Here is a 25275-nt window from a genome sequence, read left to right as displayed (position 1 = left end):
CATACATTAACACCAAGTCAATGTCTAGTCATATGTCACATCATTAAATAGGTCTCATAGGACGCATAAGCAAGCTGTAAATCGAGCTGAGTGAACTGAGCAAGCTAAGTTGGATCAAGCCGCAAACTGGAGAATACGATCCAGTGTAGTTGATCCTATATGCAACTAGATTTATTGATTGAATCTAGGCCATCCATCAAGCCAGAATTGTTTTGATCAAATCTTAACTATCTTAAATGTGATTTGGATGATTTTAGACTTGTTTCCAGCTAATATATTTGTTTTGAATGCAATGGTACAATTCAATTATTGAGATTTGGACAAAAAGTGGTGATGGTGATTTAATAATACATGTTGCCCAATAAAGGGTTATTTGAAGGTCATTATGGTGGTCGATGAAGATGATGAAGAAGAAAAGGATATACACGTTAGCCAAATTACATGTGCTAAATTGCTAAGTGGGGAATTCAGAAGCCTTTAAGTAAAGATAAAATTGGGTACTATGAACACCCGATCACATGGAATGCAAAAGATGAGGGTATAAAGTGAAAAAAAAATATGAGTCTTGAAATTTTTTTTACATTAGTAGTCTCGCTAAATATTAAGAAATCAAGTAGATAACCAAGATATTCCATATCACTTATAAAAAATATCTGCAACATAACTAGCATACAATGAAATATACAAAAGACACTATAGTGAATAAATAAAAACCTAAGAAGTTATATCTAACGAGGTTGGATTTTAAGTAGGATTGTTGTAACCCCTCCAATATTTCCTAGGAAATTGCTTAGTAGAAGTATTATTCACATGATACTTTTCTCATACATAAGTAAATTGACAACTTAAAAGAACAATTGGGTTCTACATGTTCAAGGATCTAATAAAAAGGTGATTTCTCTAAATTGTTAGATTCGCTGACTGTGATTTATTAAAGGTATAACTGAGAAAGTTCCTGATAAAGGAAGAGAAATACAACAAAAGAAAAAAGATTAACATCCTATTTTAACTCGCACAAGCGTTATGACAAGATGAGCTATTTTCAAACATAAGTGAAGAATAGAAAAATTTAGTGAACAAAAATTGCATAAGAGCATATGGATATTATACATGAGTACTTGTAAAACCTAATGAGGTACTAAAATACATTAAAATACAATGAAAGGATATGTTCCCAGATAAAGCATAGAGAAAAGACTATAATATGGATATGTACAACAAAAGGTTTTTTTATGCTTTTATTAAAGACAATAGCATATGCATTTCCAATGCATGCAATAATGGAAAGAGAAGTTATTACATAAACACCTAATTGAGGGGTTTGATCACTTGTGATAAAAGATAATCGCTTATAACAAAATGAGAAGACAACTTGGTTTGAAGGTGTGGATGGAGTATTGAGTATCCTAGGTGAGAGGGCGTAAAAGCTATATCAGAATATGCATAAACTCTATGTGATTAGTGGCAGTAATTTCTCTTATAATGCATATGGTGGTAAAGAGTGTTGGGGTCACTTCAAGACATCCTAGAAAGAGGATATGATTGCCCTATGACAACAAGCAAAGACACCTTAGAGAGAAGGTGTGAATGTCAAGGTATAAGCCCAAGTTAAGATCACCCTAGAGTCGATATTACAACTAGATATAAGTGAGCAGATGTATGGATAACCAATGGAATGGCTAAGATGAGTATTGAGAGAATTATCAAATTGACTTTCATAGATATTTTCCTTATGATAAAGATCAATGAGTTAGAAAAACATTTACTTTTGCAATAGGTGGATGACTTATAAAGCATTATGATAAGATTGTTAGGTATATGTAAGTAAAGGGAATGCTTAGGTTCCCATAATGAATTGACTTTTGTGAGGGTGGTGAGCTCAGTTATGGAATTGTAACATTCAGAGTATAAAAACAAATATGGATCAACCTTTAATAGGCCACCCTCATGGTTAAAGGTGAAGAGCTAATTGGACTCTTAGACTAAAGAGCATGAGACTCGTGGAGAAGTAAGGCATGGTTTCTAGGGTTGAACAGAGAGCAGGTGCACCTCCTGGATAAGTAGACTCTTGAAAGAGTAGTGATCTCGTGATAGCGTTATAATACTCAGTTAATGATTGTTGCACTCAAAAATAAATATTTTCACTTTAGAGAGTATTGAAAGCCTTATTGGAAGATTTGGTAAATCGTTGGATATACCACTCCCTTTTCTTTTTCTTTGATTATTTTTATCCAATTTCCTTTCAGATCAATCCTCAATAGATTGGTTTAAAAACAAAATCCATAATGTGCAAAGCTAAGATTGGTTTAAGGTTAGATAAAAGCCCATCCTAGAAATTATTTACATATATAATGTACAGTGGATTTGTTTTCATGCAATCACAAAATGTGACATGAGAAATATTTCTTGCACGGATGTCTGACCCAGCTAAGTCACTCTCTCTCTCTCTACTTTCCTGCCATCCAGAAGCAATTAAAAATTTACACACAAGGCATGTGCCTTGCTGCCGCAACCATAGATCTATACAGTTCGTATGAAACTGCAACGAAGAATGACCAACATAGATTTTTTGTCTTCAATACAACATATAAATTAAATGTAATGCTTGTTAATGACTTAATATGCCAAGCATTTATCACCAAAAAGACATTTAAAATAGTTGATTTAAGACTAGTAAACCATCCAGCAAGCACAAAAGTTAAAATTTAAGACTAGGTGAGAGAATACAAGTCAAATTGTCCATTAAAAGTAGTCATTTGATTTGCACTGTGGTCCATTTGATTATTTATGATGTTGATCCAAAGACCAAGATAGCTTATCATAATTTTAGATCAAGTTCTTTTAGAAATTCTTATATTCTCTGTTGAAAGGCAAATTTAATGTTGTAGTCATGATTTAGTTTCCAACCATTAAACCTCGGTGACTAAGTCGTCATCCCACCATGTCAACATATAATTAGCCTTTAAAGATAAAATTATTTTTTTTTATATGACCCATTTGTCATTACAAGATTGAATATTAGTAAAATAGTCTTTTAGTCTTTTATTTACACAATTTAATATCTAAAATACTCTTAAATTTTTTTTAAAAAAAAATTAACTCTTTAGGCAAGGGCATTTTTTGTTTTTAAACTTTCTTAACACAATGTAATTACAAAGGCACCCTTAGAATAAAAAAAACAATAGCTTAGATCAAGAGGCTTTTTGGTCCTTTTGTTATGGTGTTTCCATTAATATCATATAGGGTCAAAGGCGTTTAGGTATTTTATAAATTAAATAAAAAGAAAAGGAGAAACGTTAGGTGGCAGTGCCTTATAGGGGCTAAAAAAGACAATCACCATCTCTGTCGATGATTCGCTTAGAGGTGCATATACGGGGGTGGCGCGTGTAATGCTTCTCTCGATGGTTAGGTGGTGGTTAGATTTTTTTTCTCCCCCTACTTTTCTCTCTCTTCCCCTTAGAAAACATGTAAGCCTAGCCAAAATTAAAAGTTGTTCTCTATTTTCTTCTTATTTCAATTATGGTCCTTAATCTTTTGATGGTTCTTTATTTGTTTTGAATTCTTTTTTATTAATTTTTTTTTTTTCAATTCTATCCATTAGCATTTTACCCTTTTTGTATTTATACCAAATTTGGTCCCTATTATTTTATTGATTTTTTTAATTTATTTTTCAATTACATCCTTTATTGTTTGATTAATTTTTATGTCAGATTTGACCCTTATTTTTTTTAATAATTTTTTTTCCTCGGTTCCTTTCCTTTTTTGAAATTAGTTTTTTTTTTTAATTTCATCCTTTAATATTTATTTTATTTAGAATTGGGCTGGTCTCAAGACACAGGTCACGGGTATGAAATTTTAACCCGGGTCGATATTGATCTTTTTTATCATATTTTTCACTAATTGTTTTTTAATTTCATCATTCAACTTTGAGTTTATTGAATATTAAAAATTTTTATTTTTTTTGTTTTGCTTTTTATGACAATAACTCAGCCTTGTGGCCTAGGACATACATTTGTCATGCTAGCCCAGATTGACTCAGAATTTTTACATCATTTTATTTTTATATCAAATTTATTCTTCATTCTTTTAGTTTTTTTATCCTTTTTCAAAGTTATTTTTTATTTATTTTCAGCCTTCATCATTGGATTGTGGAGGATTGGGATTCGTTATTTTTTTATATGGTCTGCCTTGTCTTTTGACCAGGATCACATGTATAAGATGTTAACTCGGGTTGACATCAATCTTTTTTTACACCTATTTTTTTCTAGATTTCAGCATTCGACTACGAGTTTATTAAATATTTAGTTTCTTTATTTTTTTTTCTATATGCTTTCTATGATAATGTTCTGACCTCATAATCCAGGTCATAAACTTGTCATGCTAACTCGGATTGGGCCGGAGATTTTAGTTTCATTTTTCAATTTCTTTTCATCTTCAACCTTTAGCATTAAGATCTATAACTCAATCATAAATTTCTTTTTCATTTTAAAACACGTTTCCATTGTTATCTTAGGTTATGAAAGAAATCAACTCGACCGGCAAAACACAGGACACCCCTCCGGTGATCATTCTATAACACAGTGCTCAATAAAGCATAATATCGGACGATTTAAGAAAAAGCCAGGTCCACAGAAGACGCAGAGGCTCATTTGTGTTGTCCAGTAAGACTAGGGGTGTGTTTGGTATTGTAGTAGTTGTTATGATTGTGGTTTGAAAAAAGTTGTTTTATAAAAAAACACTTTTAGTTGAGGTTGATTTGGAAAAATATATATTTGGTTAAAACTGTGGTTGAAATTAAGGTTGAACAAAAAATTGTTTAATGTGTTTGGTAACTGTTTGGGAATGCGGTGCAAACCATGTTCCCAAAAATTTTGAATTTTTTTTTAAAAAATATTTTTTTATGTTTTCAGATCGTTTTTGTGTACCGATGTCAAAATAATATTTTTTTCAAAATAAAAAAATATTATTTTGATGCATTTCTAAGTGAAAATCACTATAAACCACCATCGCTACCATAATCCCAAACAGGCAAGCTTTTCAAATTGAGATAATAAAATAACTAGAAAAGACATATTAATATTGATGGTTTTTAATTGAAATATTGTAAACTTAACTACTGTTATTACATCATGAAACAAACAATACTTTATATAAAGTATTTTTTATTGTTCCATTAAACTATCTGCAATTCCATCACGCATAAAATTCATCCTGCCTTAACTACAGTTTCCATTGATTTCAGAGTGTGCAACAACATCAGGTAAAATCTCATCAGGAATATAATTGGGATTGCGATCAAATTCTGCAAATGCAACGTCATTATGCGATCTCCTTTTAATGTAATTATGTAGTGCCATTGATGCCACTACAATTTCCACTTGCGTTTTGTATGGATAAGCAAGCATATTTTGTAAAATCCTCCACCTTTGTTTCCATACTCTAAAAGAACATTCTATGACATTATGTAGCTATAAGTGTGCTCAATTAAAAACTTTTTGCCAATTTCTTGGTTGCCCACGACGCCTAAAACCTTGTAAGTGATATCTCTCACCTTTATATAGACCTAAATAACAATACTCATTGGGATATTCAGCATCAACCAAATAGTATTTACCTATAATTACAAACAACATTCAAATTTGTCATGTAATTAGTAAATAATAAACAAATTATTCTACTTATAATTACATAACAAGTTCTATTATATAACTACCTTCTGGTGGTTTAGGAAATTTTATATTTCTATTCTTAATAGCCTCAAGAAAAATATGTGTATCATGGGCACTGTCTTCCCATCCTGCCCACACAAACGTGAACTGCATGTCAAAACTACAAACAGCCATTATGTTTTGAGTTAGTACACCTTTTCTTCCGATAAATGAAATTTAATTTTCAGTTGATATTGAAGCTCGCACAAGTGTTCCATCAATTGCACCAATACAATTCTACATAAAAGCCATTGATAATACAATGTCATTACTTACTAACATGCATAAAACAATTTAATGTTGAATACTAACAACACTAACAAACATTTTTCTTACCTTGAAATGAGGCATATATCTTGGATTCATTGCAATTTCTCATAGAGTGTTTGTAAAATTCAGGTCCTCTGGTTTTATGACATCTACTGCAAACAAACATACTATTACAAGGACTTCTTTAATGCATCTACTAACAGTTTCACCCGAATGTTGAAATCGCTATTGAACCTCCCTATTTGATGCTCCTAGTTCTATTATATATAGAAATATAGGCACTTTTTGTATCACACTCATCCTTCAAGAAGGCTTTAACCCATACTTTATTTCTAAATCATTGCACAGGCTCAACAAAGTTGATGTGTCCATTCTAAACATGTTGACACATCATTTCCAATGTCCTCGTTAAACTTCAGTTAACTAACAAATACCTGTATTGTATGAAACCATGCACGGTTCTTTATGCATATAATTAATATAATACATGTTTATTACCCCAGCTGTGCACACAACTAACATTTTCATATCAAAATCTCGTTTCCAAAATGATTCATCATCCTCATCACTATCACGTCATCGTCGTCATCATTTTCCCAATCATCACCATCACCTCTCGAGCCACAGTTGTGATCATTACCACAATAATTAATGTGATCAACAACATGATCCATTATGTTTTCATAATTATCATCAAGATCTTCATTGAATATTGCATTAAAACGTGCATCTTTCATATGTATAATGCTAAATAAATAGTTTCAACACTAGTTTTTCAAATAAAACACAATATCTAATGGTATTCTTTAATGTTTTATTTTATACCACACAAATATTAAAGTCTAAGTCTTCACACTAGAAAAAATATTAGAAAAAGATGTTTTTGGAAAGTATTTTTTACAAAAAAAAATTTCGATTTGTTTTTTACAAGGTCAGACCTGGTAAAAAATGTTGGTTTGGGTCGAGAACAATGGAGACGCTCTACACTATTCACATGCAACATGAACAGTGGAGCTGAGCAAATGAAATAGAAGAAGGAGAAGGAGAAAAGGAAAAGCAGGCTACCCTGTGCGGCAACGAAGTCTGGTTAGTGGTGGCAACGGTGGAGGCCGATTGTGAACTGAGGGACGATTTTCCTCTGTTTATGCTCTTCCTCCTTCTTTCTGTCTCTGCTACGTTCTTTTTCTGTTTCGGACGATTTTCTCCCCGCTGATGGTGGTGCTACTGTTGTCGACAATGACTCTAGACTGTTATTGTGGCGGCGACGAGGAACGTAGGCGGTGGTGGCCCTATTTTTTCCCTTGGTTGCCTCTGTTTTTTTTTTCTGTTTCTGCTCTTCTTCCTTCTCTTTGTCCCTACTACATTCTTTTTCTATTTTGAATGATTTTCTCCCCACTGATGGTGGCGCTGTTGTTGTCGACAATGACTCTAGATGGTTGTTGTGGCGGCGAGGAAGGTAGGCAGTGGTGGCCTTGTTTTTTTTCCCGTATTTGCCTCTGTTTTTTTCTGTCTTTGCTCTTCTTCCTTCTCTTTATCTCTACCACTTTCCTTTTCTGTTTTGGACTTCTCCCCACCTTACTCTCTGTTTTTATGATCAAATTCTTTTTTTCTTAGTTCTTTTTTTCCCACCCTTCTAATTTGTCTCTTCTCTCTACCCGTATGTTTTTTATTCTACAAGGTTGTAACCCATGTGAAAAGTATTACTATAATGTATTTTGTCACCATGTAAAAAGTTTCCATATCCCTGCAATTTACACATGTGAAAAGTATTACTGCAATGTATTTTGTCACCACGTAAAAAGTTTCCATATCCCTGCAATTTACACCAGTTATTCCTTGTTCATGTGACTTATTGCATTTCAGATCTGTGCTATTATTACATCCCGTGATGTATGATTTTTAGTTTTTTTTAATATGTTTAACATTTTGTATGTTCTTTCCTTTTCCTTCCCGTTAATCCACATCAATTTTGTTGTTAAAAGGACACAACTTTTTATAATTGGATTTTCTAAGCATGGAATTTATAATTGAAAATTGTTTTGTCAATTAAAACACTACCCTTTGTTTGCATCATCAATTTCTTATAATTGGATTTCCTGAGCAGTAGAATTTATAATTGAAAATTGTTTTGTCAATTGAAACACTACCATTTGTTTGCATCATCAACTAGTGGCATTCATAAGCATATTTATTATGTAAAATCTAAAACCATTGTCCACATCATATGTTATTAATATTGCATAGTATTTTCTCATATCACAATTCATAATACTCAGTAATTATTGAATAACACCACAACTTTTAACTACATTAATATACAATCCATAACATGAATATAATAAATATTAATGCTCCATAACCTAACTGATTGCAAACATTGTCTCCTTATAATGTCAACTGTTAAAATTACAAATAGGGTCCCGAACAAACATAAATGAATTTATTACTCCATATCATCTTGAGATATCTGTAAATTTAAATAAATGAAAGCATGTATTTGGGATCTATATATACCTCTCAGTTTAAGGTGTTTTATGTCATGTATACATTCTCTGCAACCATTTCATCTTGTTTTCAAGATTACCCATAGTTGACCACATTTCTCTATTCCTTCTCAAACCTAAAAACTTAGTAGCAAACCCATTAAAATCATCACCGATATGAACTCATTCAATTGAGTGAAGCTCGGTCATAACATCAGGAATACTACACCCTTTCCTATCTCTACTGATAGATGTTGAATCACTATTATTTGACATGTTGTCAACCATTTGATCCCATCGTGACAATAGTTGCAACCCAATTCCAAAACTTTTTTTTTTCCAATCTTGAACCTCAAAATGTTCTCTTTCTTTTCTCTTCCCACTGCTGAGTGTGTTGCTAATGCTGGACAAATTAACCCCTCTAACCATGTTGCAAACATCAACGGTGAAATTTAGAATTCCATCCTCTTCTGAATTACTGCTTCCTTCTTCTAAATCAGGTTGTTCCTCATTGGTATTTGGATCCTCATCAACACCAACATTATCATCACAGAGGACTCCAGACGATGGTGCCCATGCATACTCTCCAGTAGCAATAATGTTCGAGAACATTCTGTCGAACTTTATACGTAAAGATGGTTCGATACCAGTTTGCCTGAACTTTTTTGATCCTCTTATTTCCTACACAAAACAAATGAAATTATTTAATGCAACTTTAAATAATTTAGTAATTACTAAACTGAGATTTAAACAAATTAAAGATTAAGGATCATGACAAATAACCTGAATTTTTTCTTTCCACCACTCATCACTTGCAGAAATTGTTTCTAATTCATTACTCCAGCCCACACTAGTTTCGGAAATGAGCTTCGTCTAAATCCTCCAATCCTTTTTTGCAGCCATCCCATTTGTTCTTCAGTTGTGTCTTGGTGAATGCATGACCAGTTTGTTCTTTGAAAGCTGTCAACAAATATTTTCAACCATCTTTGTCGAAATGAGTATTCTGTCTCATTCCCATGTCGATGGCCTTGATGCAAAGGTCACAAAAAACATGCAACATTTCTTTATTCCAAGCAACTTTTTCCATAGTTTCAGGACCTTCCATTCCTAGTTGGATAACATATTTGAAAGCAAACATAATGAATTATAACATCCTAATAATTTGACTAATCTTGGATGGAAGTGTAGTTAACATACAAATATGTAAAACAACCCACAACAGACACACCATTGAAATTCAAAGCAGAAGACTTGTAGTCCCAAAAATGAACTTAAACCATCAAATATATATATATATATATATATATATATATATATATATGGTAGTTAGATCAAACATGTTAATGCAATATATAATGACATCAGCTAAAATTAATTACCATTCTATCAAAATTCTAGCCCTTCTATAAAACATGTATATGTGTGGCAAAAACATTAAACATCAATTCTGCAAATCTTCATGAAAAATTGGTACAAAAATAAAAGACAAAGCATATTGCGTATAAATTGTGATAAAAAGGCACTAGTCTTATAAAAGGATTAGAATTTTAATCTAATATAACATGAGGTAATTGAAGTGGTCCTTCACCAAGGTAATTAAAAAAATAAACGACAGCTCAGTTTCTTCATTCAAAATCCTTCACAGACCAAATATCAAACAACTTGACTACAATTACTCTTTAGATCAAGAAATTATGGATTCTTTCTCATAAACCCTCGCCTCCCAATTCTCAAATCTCAAAATAAACCAATAATTAGAGCATTGTGTAGCATCAAGTCCTAAAATAAATATAAAATGAGGCAACACAGTTTTGGACTAAAATGGCAACAGTAGAATCCGACTTAACGGAACAATGAACAAAGTTTCAGTATTGTCGAGACAAAAATGCAAATCACCAAAAAATATAGGTTAATTAACCTAATTCACAACATCCCTTTTTTTTTCATATCGGCATCCAAGCAAGAAATTGTTGTGGTTAATTAACTTACCTCACAACACCATATATTCAGAATATTGTAAACCAGAACAATACACAACACCTAAACATTAATTCATGTATTATTAAAAATAAGTAATTAGTTAAATATTTGTAAAAACAAAAACACATACTCAATTTTACAGCACCTTCTCTTTTTGTTCCCAAATAATTTCTCAAGGTCTCCTTGTTCTTTTGCCTCTAACACCAACTCAGATCTGCAAATAAATTCATCAACAATAAAAACGAAATTGTGAGAAGCAATAAAAAGAAAATGGACTTCATTTTTTTTTTTTTTTTGCAACTACAAAACAAGGAGATTTCAGATCATATATTAATTTTGGTGCTATTTGGGAAGAAGACATGCACAAAAGATATACAAAATTGTTCACGGTGAAAGCAACAAACAAATGAAAAAAAATATCTTTTTATTAATCAGATTTACAAGATCAAGAGCTTGGAAAGGCGTATTGGGTAGAAAAAAAAAAGGGAAATTATTTTTTACAATAGAGGAGAGAATAGTCGCAGGAGATAAAGATCTCAAATTTTTTTTTGAGAGAAAGGAGGGATCTGCTAGGTGAAGAAATGATTGAAACATATTTTTGCTGTGATTTTTTAAGGTGAATCGTTGAGCTGAGAAGTTTGATATTCCAACGGCTTTTTTTTTCTCTCAGCCTAAATTAGCTTATCGGTGGATCTTGAAAAATGAGGTTGTTGCTGTTGTAAAGCACAATTTTCCAACTTTTGTTCAACCACGCGTGCGGCTACAATTATTGATGGATCCTACCAAAATAAAATTTAATTTTTGTATAACCAAACACAAAATTTATAATTTATTTTAATTTAAGGTATAGCCGCATTACCAAACGGCACTACAATGATATACTTGGCACCATTCATGGTCAAAGATGATCAAGTAGAATAACAACATTAATCAAATCACCTTAAAGGTAAACAGCTGTTTGATCGCAGGTCAGGCCAAGGATCATGTCAATAACTGAAGACCATTGGATACGTGGCTAAACGATTGACTTTTAAATTTTTAAGCTATCATATGCCATCCATCTTGTCTGAGCGCGTGACTTATAAGACCAATGCATACCTGGAATATTTAAGGTACTCTAGTAATTATTCACATAATTACCACATATAAACACCTTCATGCAAAGTTATTTTTTTCCGAGCATTAAAGATATAAGTGCTATTTTACTGTATAAATTTAAAAAATAATTAAAATAATCATTAGTAAAAGATCATTTTTTATCATATTTCAAGGGAAAAAAATATTTTATTATGCATTATAAATTTGAACAACAACTTTATCCCAAATTAATTTTCAAATAACATTTAAATCTTATGAAAAATATGATTTTGCTTTTGGCATCAAAATAATTAATCACTGAAGCCGTTAATTATTATTTTTTTATAATTCACATAATAATCTTTGCGTAACTGAGAAACTATATAAATGTAATTTTTATTATCAAAATAAAGGGGAAAGGCATCATTTGAATTTTTTTTTTAGTTAATTACAACCTACTCCCATTAATTTATGAAATTAATCAATTAATCTTTGTGGTTTTAGCAACTATATGTAATCCCGTTACAAGTTGGTCCTTAATTAGTTCCACATTATTTTTTGATTTTTTTATCTTTTGAAAAACAAAATAATAAAAGAAGAAATAGATAGGGTTATCAAGTGACGAGACTTGGGTTCCATATCAAAAATGTTAACTCGAGTGAATCTATTTTCTTAGAAAAAAAAGCATAAAACTTGACGGGAAAAAAAAATCATCTGGTTTATTATCAAGTTTGGATTTATTTTCATTAGGTTAATTTTTTCTTATTTTTTTTCAATTCGAACCGATCTCAGCTTTGAGTTGGTTGAGTTTGGGTAAAGCTGTCGAGTCGATATATGTTTTATAATTATAAAATTAAGTAAGCTTGAAAATTTTAATTAGGAAAGGTGGTAATTTTGAAAAAAAGAAAAAACAAAACTTACTATGCTATACCGCTTCTCCATGGAAATTCGCTTTTCGGTACACATAAGATCACGATAATGAGTACCACCAATCACTCCTTCCCTCTGATTCTATTATCTATTAGCAAAGTGAACTTGAATAATAATAATAATAATAATAATAATAATAATCGTGCATGCTTCAAAGAGCACATTGACATTGTCTTTATTTAAAGAGATTTTATTAGAAATTGAGAGACCACTGTTAGGCTTGACTTTGGTTGGTGCTGGTTAGGTGAATCGGGGCAAAGTAAATTGCTGGTAGCCGATGCAGATCCAGCTGGCCCGTATTTAATTACTCAACCTGCCCATTTTTGGAAGCGATAGTGGATTTGAGGCCGACGATGTTAATATATCTATTTTATATTTTTTAAAATATTATTTATTTATAAATATATTTAAATAATTATTTATTTTTTAAAATTTATTTTTAATATCAATGCATTAAAATAATCTAAATATATTTAAAAAATTATTTTTAAAAATAATAAAAATCTTTATTTTAATATATTTTCAAGCGAAAAACATTTTAAAAACAATTGTTGGCGCACTCTTAAACACCTATTAAACAATGTTAACACGGCCCATTGAAAAACAAGATACTCAAATCAAACTAAGATAGATACCCATCATTACATGGATATTTTTTTTATTTAATAACCTTGTGTAATTTTAATTTATTATAATTTATGAATAATGCAATGTAGAAAAGAATTGCATGGAATGTGGGAAAAAAAATTAAAACTTATGATAAAGATGTAGAGCAACTATTTCAAAGAAGAATATTTAAAATTTTAAATTAAAGTTAGTTAACATCTATAGCCTTTTTTTGGACCATGACTAAGAATCAAAAGTTTATGTTTCTTTGCTTCCAAAATTGAAACAATGAAGCAAGCACAGCATTCCAAACTACGAGTCTTCTTTTTATCAAGCTAAAGAATCATAAAAGTTATTGTTTACTTTTCTTTTCTTTCAAGATTGAGACAATAAAAAGAAGCATATTATTCCATATATACTGTAATTGATTGCAGACCTCTCTAGTTGAGAAATACTTTTTATATATATAATTATGAGTATTTGAGTGAGTTTACATGCATCTCGATTAATTTCTCAAAGCCTTAAAATTAATGACTAAATAAATTTTCAGTATACATGATATTTATGAGATTCGAACTTATAATTTTTAAAATAAATTCAAAAATTAACTAATTAAAATAGATTCTCGTTAAAAAACACTTGATATGATTGATATAATTTGTCATGACATAATACAATAAAAATACGTTAATGAAATTTCTTTCCACTAGAAACAGAAGATTTGGAGTATGTTTAAAAGTGTTGTGGAATTGCATTATAAAAGATTTTATTTTATTATATTATGTTTTTAAATTGTTATTCTAAAAGATTTTATTTTATTTTTTTATATTTTTAAATTATTTTAATATGTCAATATAAAAAATAAATTTTAAAAAATAAAAAATAAATTATTTAATATATTTCTAAATAAAAAAACACAAATTGAGTTTCTTATAAAATTGGATAGAGGCGTTGGGTTTGATATTTAAAGAGTAAGTTGCCTTCTTTGACTTTTTGAATCCAAATCCTGAATCGATCAAAAGAATTTATTAAATGATTCTAAATTCACCATATCCATATCAATACAAAGAATGTGTTGTTAAGATAATCTCTAACTTGAAACCAGATCATTGTAGCAAATGGAAAAACAGACGGGAGTTTCACTCCACCTCTACTCTTACAACCATGGTAAAGACCTCTACCACAAACATACAGACGTTTTGGCAGATTATACTTGGATTTAACTTTCCATTATCATTGCTCAAAGCTCCACAAATAGACCACTCACAATACTGTAAAGCGGAACACAAGGCAAAAGAAGACCGAAAACTGGAAGCACGAGCAAGCAAAGGTAGGTGCTTTTTCATTAACAAGGCCAAAAATTCCAGTCACGCATCATTTTACTAAGAAATGAATGGATCAGACAGTCCCCCGTGGAAGCATTAAAAAGATCATGATTTGACCAGAAAAAATGAGCGATCTGATCTCATGCTGCTTTTAAGCTCTGTGGAATAACTTAATGTTTTTGTGCAAGATGAGCTAAATTCAGTCATCCTCCGCTTAATCCCCAATAACCCAATCCCATCTAGATACACGGCAAAGCACACCCAATCAGCTATACTGTGACTTGCTAGAGAAAGGAGGCAACCAACAAACTCAATAGACTGCCAAAAGTAGAAATTTAATTCATAGAATGATGTTTCCAGTGATACTGCAAATAACAAGGAAATTGCCAGTAAAAGTTTTTTTTTAAGACGAGGCATTTTGCTCTTCTACACTGTGGATTATCACCTATTTCAGTTCATCTATCTTCAAAATTTCAGAACCAACAAAACTGAATCATTTATCCTTCTGCGGCAAATACAAAGAATTTTTCCATTTGAAGAGACGAGAAATCTCTACTCATTACAAATACACTCTCTTTCAGTAAATGAAAAATAAATAAATTCTTAACCTGTTTAAGTGCTACGTATATACATACATTTATCAGAAGAAGCAGTCCGTCTCTTCACCTCTCCATATCACCAGATGATATCACCACCTATCAGCCCCCTCCTCAACTCCCAAATCCAATCCTCTCCTCCTCCTTGTTACATGACTCGAATAACTTCTCTCAATCGATTCAGTTCCAGATACATCATGCATTCTTGACGACGAATTAGGCCTAATCCTCCTAAAAAACGAACCCAAACCACGAAACACTCTCCTAAAACCCCCACTGCCACTACTGCCCTCCCTTCCCCTACTCCTAGTTACCCAAGAATCCCAATCTCGAGGCCTCCTGTTCCCACTAAGCCCACCATTCCCACCGCCATCCATCTCCGTAAAAACACCCGGAAACTCCCTCTCTCCACCTCTCCTCCCACCACTAAACCTCCCAACAGCAAACCCGCCTCCAGGCAACCTCCATATAGTCAACCCCACAACCTCCCCTTCCGCCTCCTCGTCAGAAATATCCACAGGCAACTCGTGCCTACAAACCGGACAAGAATTTCGCATCGCAAGCCAGGGCAAGATGCAATCAGAGTGGTAAATATGCTTGCAAGGCATCTCGCGAGCTTCGTCTCCAATCTCAAATGCCTCTTTACACACTGCACAGTACGTCTCCGAAACCACGTGCGTTTCGTTTATTTCTACACTAGGCATTGATTCAACCACGGCTTTCGACGCCGGCGGGTTAGGGGCCGACCGGCCTAAGCTGTTTATCTCAATCTGTGATAATTGGTCCAGTAAGCGATCAAAACCAGAAACCATTAAAAACTCCGACATCGTCTCAGGTACGGGTCGGAGACCCGACCCGGTTCCATCGTCGTAGTAGAACTCGTAGGCGCTTCCTTCATCGTTGTCATCGGCAGCGGCGGCGGGGCTTGTTCCGCGGAGGACGATCACCGGGTTGTACGGAGACCGGTCGCCAGCGTTGCGGCGGTTTCGGATGAAGTTGGAAACCCGACTACGGTTCCGACGGTTGTCGTAGTTGGATTGGATCTCTTCGACAAACCCACCGTCGCAGTGAGGACACGTGATGTAGTTGGCGTGGTTTTGTTCTTCGTCGTCGTTGCGAGGTGAAACGGTGACGAAGCGTGCACATCTGTAACACCAATACGACGTGGCCGTCGTTGAAGCCATGGTCAGATCGGAAAGTAGCTAGAGAGAGAAAGAGTGATGATTGTAGTGTGCGAAAGAAATGAGAAGAGAGAAAGAGGCGTCGGGCTTTTAAAGAGACGCGTGAAAGAAACTTGGGATGGCGGGCTATGAGTGCGAAAACAAAATGAGAGGGCGAAGGAGCGTTCCCGGTGGATCAAATACAGGATGTTACGCGTGAGCGTCACGTGGTTACGCGCTTTCATTGTTTTATTTTATTTTTTTGAGAAAAAGGCGGTTTTCAATAATTGGGTAAGCTACAAGAAAAGCCCTAAAGCACCCCCTTTGTATTCTGTTTTCTATGCCATCCCTCTCTCTTGCGGTTGGAAATTGCCTCGGCTGCCTTTTGCAACTAGTTGCGCAACCTCGCAAGCGGTGGAGTAATTTTTATGTCAAAAATTTGGTTTAAGTTAGTGATAATAAAGTTTTATATCTTTATTCGATGCTTAAATAGTTTAAGATTTCCTTTTAATAAAAGTTTGACTCTATTTACAGTCAAATTAACTATTTTTTTTAAAGTAAGTTTTTAAATTAATTTTCGTACACATTAACTAATTTCACGAATTCAAAAATTAATGATTATATTATTTTCTGTTAACTATCATATTAACAATTATAGGGCTCGAATCAGATATCAAAGAAAGAGCAAACCCCTTAATCCAAAGTTTTTATTACTGTGTTACTTATTAGATGATTAACTAATATTTTTAAAAAACATTTTATATTCATCACAGAATTATTAATATTTTAAGGTTTTTTTTTATTTTTTATGAGAATTTTTTTATATATTTTACATGGTAATTTTATTTATTTGATATTATATAGATACAACTAATCTATGCGAGGTGATAATTATAGTATTAACAACAAACCAAAATCAGTTCTCTTTACAATAATGATCATATTTTTTAAAATCATTGAAATAAAACACAAGCAACTTTTTTTTTTTACTCTCTCACAAATCTAAAAATCATAAATAAAAATTAAATAAGCGCATCTAACACATACACCCTCTAAAAATAATTAAAAACCCTTAATGCCGAGCATTCGTTCTTGACTTGTCAATTCAATTGCCTTCAAAACAAGACTGGTATGAATGAAACTAAGACCTCGAGGGGATTTATAATAAATATTATATATTTAAGAGGCAAATTGACATAAAATACAAATCGCAGGAGGGGTTTCGTGATCTGAGTATTGACCGGAGACCTTGTCAGTGCCCTACGAGTTAAGGTAGACTTGACAGCTAGGACTACAAGGGCTTAGAATTCTGCTGTGTACAGTATTACTAGACAAGTGGCACATAGCTTGGATTGGGTTTGACTGAGGAGAGAACGCCCAGTTTGAAAATTCAAGCAAAGTCACCTGTCGATTCGAGGCATCTTGCGAGGAATCCGAACGACTAGTCTCTCAACTCCTTTGCGTTGGAGTGGATTGGCCTGCCTGTCCAAAACCACTGACTCCAATTTTAATCCTGCAATTAGATTTTATTTTTTGTTTCTATAGAAGGACTTCAATTTCGATCCTGCCCTATCGAATATCGATGCGGCCGGTAAAAAGAAACTGTTCACCGTCGATCCACTCAAAGTTTAACCTGAGTAGGTATTCCAGGTTAAGATTAGTTTTTTTTTATATTTTAAAAGTATTTAAAAAAATAAAATATTTATTTTTTTAATTTAAATTAATTTTTTTATATTATTTTAATGTACTAATGTGAAAAATAATTTTTTTAAAATAAAAAATATTATTTTAATATATTTTTGAGTAAAAAATACTTTAAAAATAATCACTATTACATTATCAAACACCCTCTTTAAATATAATATAAAGAGATATTTTTCAGATTTGAATGTGGATTTTGTAATATTATTTATGGAAATAAAGTGTGTTTTATAAATTAACTATGAATTAAAAGGCATTAAAAGGAAGATGCTTTTTATTTATTTTTTTTCAGGTTTTTTTTTAAATTAATTTTTCTTGTTTAATTTAGTTCGTTAATATTTTTTTTTAGTTATTACATTCTCATGACACGGATCCCTAGTATGATCAGTTTAATTTAGTTGATTCAAATTTTATTTTTTTAATTAATTTTTTTCTTTTAATTTCATCTTTTAATATTAATTTGATTGAAAGTTAAACTTTATGATTATCTCACGAGGAGATTTTACTTTTCATTGGAATAATACTCTGCTTTGTTTTTTTTCTTTTCAATTAATTTTTTTTTTAATTTTATTTTTGAATATTAAATTTCATTCTATTTAGTTATTACACTTTTATGACACAACCTTACAGCTAGGCTTACATCCAAGACTTTTAGATCTAGTGTTGCAGTCAGACCCAAAGACTCTTGGAACTGACATTGTAGAGAGATCCACTTAAACTTGGGTTATGCAACTTTAATATTATTATTAGTATTATTGATATTATAATTAATATTATAAATATTGCTCTTAGATCAGACACTCAGTTAAACTCAAGACTCTTAAATCTAACTTTACAAGTAAATCTAATATTTTTAGATTTTAATTTTTTTATAAAAAAAAAAAAAAAATTTGCACCGTAGTGTATAGCAGGACAACTAACTACTTCAAATTAAACCACCTGTACAGAGTGATTAATTTCTTTACAGTGGGGATGGATTGCGCCCCGTTAATCAAAAAAATGTGGACTCCAATATTCAATCCTATAATTGATTTCTTTACAAACTCATGGTTATGCATGCTTAAGTGCTTAAATGTGAGCAATCTGACATCCTAATGTATAGTGATTACATCCGGTTGGAATTTCATGTAGTTTAAGGTTTGACTCGTGAGTTTATTGGGTCAATACAAAAATAATATTGTTTCATTTTTTAAATTAAATGACTTTCTTATAGATAAAAAAAAATATTAATAAAAAAACCATTGAAATTGATTAAGTCCAGTCCTACTCGGGTTAAAACAGGTTTTTAATCAAGTTATTTATGTTAGATCGAACCAATCTCCAGACCAATTTGGAAAGAACTCGAGCCCAGGATTATGAATTGATCATTCGGGCAGGCAAATTTAATAATTATGACCCAGAGGGTTTTCGTGTAGCGCTCCAGAAAAGAAAAGGAAAAGGGACTGGTGAGCACTTATTACTCGGCATGTCTTTTCTTGGATTTCATGTTTACCGAAGGCTCAAGGGTGCCTATATTTCTGGCAAGGAGCATGCGTTTAAAGCGAGTAATTATTGGGGCCGCTGTGTGATGGGAACTATTAATTATTGCGAGACACGAATTGGGGGGAAAATGAAACAGTGCTGCGTACAGTAAATTGAGATCTGGATATCAAGGGAACAAGATTGATGCCGAATCGGAGCCTTTCCTTGGACCCCGTTTTATCTTTGACCGGTGGAGGTGCCTTTCCTCGCATCTTCTCCGCACCATATCTTCGCAAGTGAAATTTAAATTTTATTTATTTTTGTGCTTTAAATTAAAATTTTTTTAATTTTTTTCTTGTTTTAAATTAATATTTTTTTAGAGTTTTTAAATTATTTTGAAACGCTAATATTAAAAATAATTTTTAAAAAATAAAAAAATAAAAAATATTTTAAAAAGCAACTGCAACTACATTTTCAAATAGACTATTAATTTTTTATATTATTGTTATAAAATAAAGAAATAGATGCTTCGTAATGATACGGAAGGTTCAACTTAAAATCGCTTTTAGGAAATTTAATCGCAGTTGACGCATAAATTAATCTTAGCTCAATAGGGAAAATAAAAAACATTTTTGAAGTTGCATCATTAATCAATATAAACTAGACAATGTGGGAAATTCCCATGATACAATAGAGAAATCACTGTTCATTAAAATAATGAAGAGACATGTTTGTTTTTCAAACCAAAAAGCACAAGGGTTTTTATAAGATGTAATTGGATCTTTTCACGGGTTTATACGTTATTATTGATTTAATAAAAAAACTCAAGGTTTGTTAAAGTTTACTTAATTTTTTATATTATTAAATTACAATTATCTTTTACTATAGTATTAAAATAATTGAGCTTATTAAACCTATTGACTTAATTACTCAAGTCTAGAATTATTTTTTTTCTAATGTCATCCTTCATTATTGTATTGGTTGTTCATCATTGTATTGGTTGAAAATTAGACTTCTTTACTGAACACGAGTCTAAGATTTAATGAGTTTTAAATATCAAAGATTAACTCATGTTTGGAAGATTTATTTATATTTACTTGGTTTTTCATATAACTAAATCATGGTTGCCTTATTTTCATACTATTATGTTAAAAGATCTTTATGGAACTCATGCGGCTTAATGACTACAATATTTGATTTTTTTTTCCTTCTTTATAAACACTTGAATCACCTTAACTCTTTTTTAATATATGTTTTAAATTTTCTCAGCATGTGGTGTGGCACCGACCATTGATCTAGATTTAGGTTTTGTTTGGAAATATTGTGCAAAGCTCCTTTTTTAAAATTTTGAATTATTTTTACTTAAAATGAATTTTTTTATGTTTTTGGATCTTTTTGATATGTTGATGTCAAAAATAATTTTTTTAAAAAAATAAAAAAACTTTAATTTAATGTATTTCAAAGCAAAAAACACTTTGAACTATTATTGCTATCATAATCCCAAACACATCAAGATTTTTTTTTTTAGATTTATTTTTTTTCATTTTTTACCTTTAATATTTGGTAGATGTTACATGGGGTTATCATATTCACACTCCAAATCATGAATTTTGTAATTTAACCAGGTTTTGCTTGAGTTCATTCAAAATGTTGTTATCTTTATATTTTTTTAAAAAAACAATATACTATCCATCATGTCAATATTTCAGTATTTTAAAAGTGTTTTTCTCTAGTATGTATCAAATTTTTTATTTTATAATGTTTTTATATTTTTTAAAATTTTTAAAATAATTATTTTACCCGAGATGAAATACAGGTAAAAAAACTAATATGATATTACCTCGTGTCATTTCCCACCGGGTCCATCTCATGTACGGTTTCCCGTGAAACCCTTTGTTCTTGTGTAACAAGTCGGGTATGAAAAGTCGCTGCGAAAAATTAAACATTGACTCGGTTTTGTTCGTCATAGGTAACGTGATTTTTATAAACCTCGAGGATGGTCACGCTGGCCTCGTTTACAAGTCAAAAAGGCATTCCCCCGTATTCGAGAGTTCACTGTTGCCTAAAAAATGGTGAAGGTGGCGCGGCGGCGGAGGTGATGAGGGTGCAGCAATGCTGGCAACGATGATGGTGCTGCTGATGACATTATGGGTTAGGATTTGAAGCGGCAAGGCTATATAAATTCTCTAGATAAAGGAGATGATGAAGCTTGTCTGACCTGGTTGCAGGAGAAACTTGCATTGGTTGATTTGAAAACCCTATAATTTAAGGCAGGATTGATCATTTATTTTGATTTAGAAGACTATTTGTTTTTTATTTTTTATTAACCTGAATTTGGGTTAATTTATACGCGTTTTGATTAATTTTACAGGATTTAAAGTTAACAAATATATAAATCTCTAGTAGTTATGAGATTTGTAAGACTCAAACTAATAATTTTTAAAAAATAAATTTAGAATCTAACTAGTAAATTATATTTTTAAAAGTTAAAAAGATATTTGTTGATTAATTTAGAGTTGGTTTTAAAAGACTATTTGTTGATTTAAATATTTATCTTATTAAAGTTATGCGATATTGATTTAACTCAAGGAAAGATTTACATATAAAAAATAAAGGTAAGAAGAAGATGATGGACGAATACGTTGATATAAAGTGTAATTAGCATAGATTACGTGATTAGCCTTCATTAAATACAATGATTATATTGTATAGTTGATCATTTAATATTCAGTCAAGAGAGGTTGATAGTGGGATTAACAGTCAGAACAATCATAATACAAATACACGTGAATTTTGACTTATGTTGGGTTTATGTGTTTGACAGAGGGTCTATGTTCGATCATACAATTACACTCCTTGGTAACCATTTTTTTTTTTTTACTAATTTTATATTTTAGAAAGATCATTCTATCTAGTTAATTACTCGCTCGGGCCCATATTTTGTTGGATCAAAATTCAATCACTACATTTTAAAAAAAAGAAGCAAGTGTCACAAATTTTTTTATGAATACAATAAAATATTTGAAATGAAAATTAAAAAATTGACTAATATATTAGATCAAATTAATATACCACCATATATGTTGATAAATGTAAAACAAAAATTGAAGTGACCTACTCAACTTAACGGGCCAAGAGAGAATTTGTCACCCTACCTAAATGGTGATTTGGTTAAAAATATTTTTATATTGCTATCATTTTAACTTATGGATAACCCTAACTCAAATGTGAAACAATAAAATCTCAAATGATTAAATTGCAATAATAATAATAATAATATAGAAAGTGCAATAAAAAAAAGGCGACACATTATATTGACCTGTGTTAACCTACAACTCGAGTAATGGACATGACCACAATGACTTACCCGATCAAACAACCTGCCTCTTTCTTTTTCCTTCTCATATCCTCCTCCTGTCTGGGCCTTGATCGGGTATTAATTGACCTCGGGTTCAATTAAAGAATGAAGATAAAATTTAAGAGATAAATAAATACTAAAGGATGAAACTAAAAAAAAATTATCTTAAAAAAACAATCAAATTTAATCGAATCACTTAAACCTGGGTTAATCTTTTAAACCAATAGCATGTTGAATCCTAAACCTGGGTTCAATAATGTTGGAGGAGGAAATCGCAAAAACAATTTATATTAAAAAAAGTTACAAGAGTAAAATGAGTTGCAATAAAATAAGAATCTAATCGCATAAGAAAAAAAAATTGAATGATAATGAAATTGCAAAAAAAATCTTCAATTATAAAAAAACAAAATATATAACAATCAAAACAATGAAGACCAAATTTAACAGATAAAAAAATTGAAGAAGAATGAAATTGAAAAACAAATAAATATTGAAGGATGAAACATCAGTTTTTTTTTTAAAGCAAACAATGGCAAATCCCTTAAAACTAGGCTAATATTCCAAACCTGTAACCTGTTAAATCTTAGACCCGAGTTCAATAAAAAAATCAATTCCCATCTAATTTAATACTGGAGGATGAAATCGCCAAAAAAAATTAAATTAAAACAAGTTGTCAGATAAAAAACTGAAGAAATTTAATTTAATACTGTAAGCTTTTCATTAAAAATGGTTAATCTCTTAGTTCAAATAATCTAATTTATTTTTTTTAGCCAAAGTGTCTGATGTCTTGATATGAAAAGCTTAAGTGGTTAATAATTGATAACTAATGGTATTTGGTAAGTTAAGGTGACTTGTAGCTTGTACCTGCAAAAGGTATCATTTGATGGATATCGAGACTTTTATATGTTTAAATCAATAACTTTATAAAGAGAGAAAGTACAATGATATTTTAGAAAGATAGACTCTGAAAAGATGTATACTAAAAATATTAAGAAAGAGAAGATTCTGAACCTTGAGTTCAAAAGATTCATGGTGTATTTATAACTCATGAGTCTTGTTTTTTTGTAAAGAGAATGGACTAAAGTGTAATTTCATCATTGTGATATTTTGAGTTGTATTTTACTCAAAATAATATGTATTTAATCAATATAAAATACTGAGAGACCCTCGTGGGGTCTAAAAAAAAAGAAATTATCAATAATCAACTATAAAAAAAGAGTTACCAATATCATATTCAAGACGAGAAGTAAGAAAAGCCACCTGGAGACTAACTATTGCTCCATCATGGATACTAATACACCATTAGAAAAAGTTTATCGAGATGATTTTAACACCACTATAAAAGATTATATGATGACAATAAAAGAGATCGCATGCACCATTAGAGCAACGACCCTGAAAGTTAACCAAATAAAATATCATGAAGTATCGGGCATATATTAAGACAATTTACTTAATTTAATTCGAAACCATTTTTAATGAAAAGCTTACAGTATTAAATTAAAGAAAAGCACACAAAGATACAAAACATGATATAAATTAAAGAAAAGCAAGGAAGTTGGTAGAACCTGAAGAGCAACTACAGACTGGTTGAAAGCACCTTTTCTGCCCGAGTCTCCAAGCATCAGAAAGGAAAGTGTCCCATTAGTTTTTGCAGGTTGTTCAAACTTTCGAAGCTCTGCATGTGTCGAGACCAAACACAAACCAAAACTGCTAATCATCAAAACAAGGCATAAAGCCATGTATTCGTTATTAAGACTTGCTGCCATGTCTCTCTAGCTAGAGCTGAACCGAGAAAAAAACTCAGATAGAGATGAAATGGAATTATGAAAGCTGCAGGAGTTGTGACATTTGAAAAAAAAAAAAAAATCTCAACCGGGTTTTGCTAAATTTTTATTTATTTCGGTTTTTTATCTTACTCATACTGGTTCAGCTACTAAATCAATCAGATTTCAAGTTCATCTGTCAGGCTGGTCGAGTTTTAATAACTATGCTCAGAGTTGCTTAGACTCCATCCTTGCCCCCACTCGACTCTGGAAGGCCTCGGACTCCATCCTTATCTCCCGACATCTTGCCCTCATCTTATCACAACAACCGCTCACTGAAGCTCTCATGTGCTGGACTTGTGCTTGATCCAACTTGTAAACAACCTAAACCTGAATCTAATCCCTGGACCCAGATCCAATATTGGTATGTTCGTGGACTTGATCCTAGCCCAGTCACTACATCCTGGAGCCTTCTTGATTTCGAAATGTACAATGATAGTGTTGTCGAACCTTTTTTTTTTTTTTGGTTTGTGAAGGTTTGAAAATACTGAGCCAATTTTTTTTTTATTGAAATCCATTAACAGAAACAAATAAGTTTTCACATTTTGTTTTTAAAATTTTAAAAACCATAAAAATAAATAAAAATAAAATGGTACAGAAAAAACCTCTAAACAGTAAGAAGAAAATAGAAGCAAAACTCTGTCACAGCATCATTTATCAAACTAGGAAAAAGCTCATAAATAAAGAGGGAAACCTTGAAAACAAGAAGATTAAAACCCCATGAACAATTGCTTGTAGCTCCGCCCCCTCCCCCTGTTCCTCCAACAAACCAAGGAGAGCTAAGAGCTGCTTGT

General features: G+C 31.5%; 1 protein-coding gene and 1 long non-coding RNA gene across 3 annotated transcripts; both read right to left on the bottom strand.

Moving 5' to 3' along the window:
- Positions 1 to 8333: 8333 nt before the first annotated feature.
- LOC133689220 (uncharacterized) lies at positions 8334 to 11123 on the bottom strand. Of its 2 annotated transcripts, none has more exons than XR_009841277.1 (3): positions 10572 to 11123; positions 9245 to 9568; positions 8334 to 9142 (listed from the first exon to the last, which is right to left on the bottom strand). It is a non-coding gene; the product is annotated as an uncharacterized LOC133689220 (long non-coding RNA). The 2 variants fall into 2 exon arrangements; XR_009841278.1 differs by having other exon boundaries at positions 10587 to 11123.
- A 3570-nt stretch (positions 11124 to 14693) lies between these two features.
- On the bottom strand, positions 14694 to 24397 carry LOC133679562 (E3 ubiquitin-protein ligase RDUF1-like). The gene is made up of 2 exons (XM_062102235.1): positions 24224 to 24397; positions 14694 to 16177 (listed from the first exon to the last, which is right to left on the bottom strand). The coding sequence occupies exons 1-2, from the start codon at positions 24395 to 24397 to the stop codon at positions 15068 to 15070; spliced, it is 1284 nt and encodes a 427-aa protein (XP_061958219.1). The 3' UTR covers positions 14694 to 15067.
- Positions 24398 to 25275: the final 878 nt, after the last annotated feature.

The sequence above is a fragment of the Populus nigra genome, chromosome 1 (assembly GCF_951802175.1).
Source record: "Populus nigra chromosome 1, ddPopNigr1.1, whole genome shotgun sequence".
NCBI lineage: Eukaryota > Viridiplantae > Streptophyta > Magnoliopsida > Malpighiales > Salicaceae > Populus > Populus nigra.
Note: the sequence above shows the minus strand (reverse complement) of the source record. Positions and strands in the feature narration are given on the sequence as shown.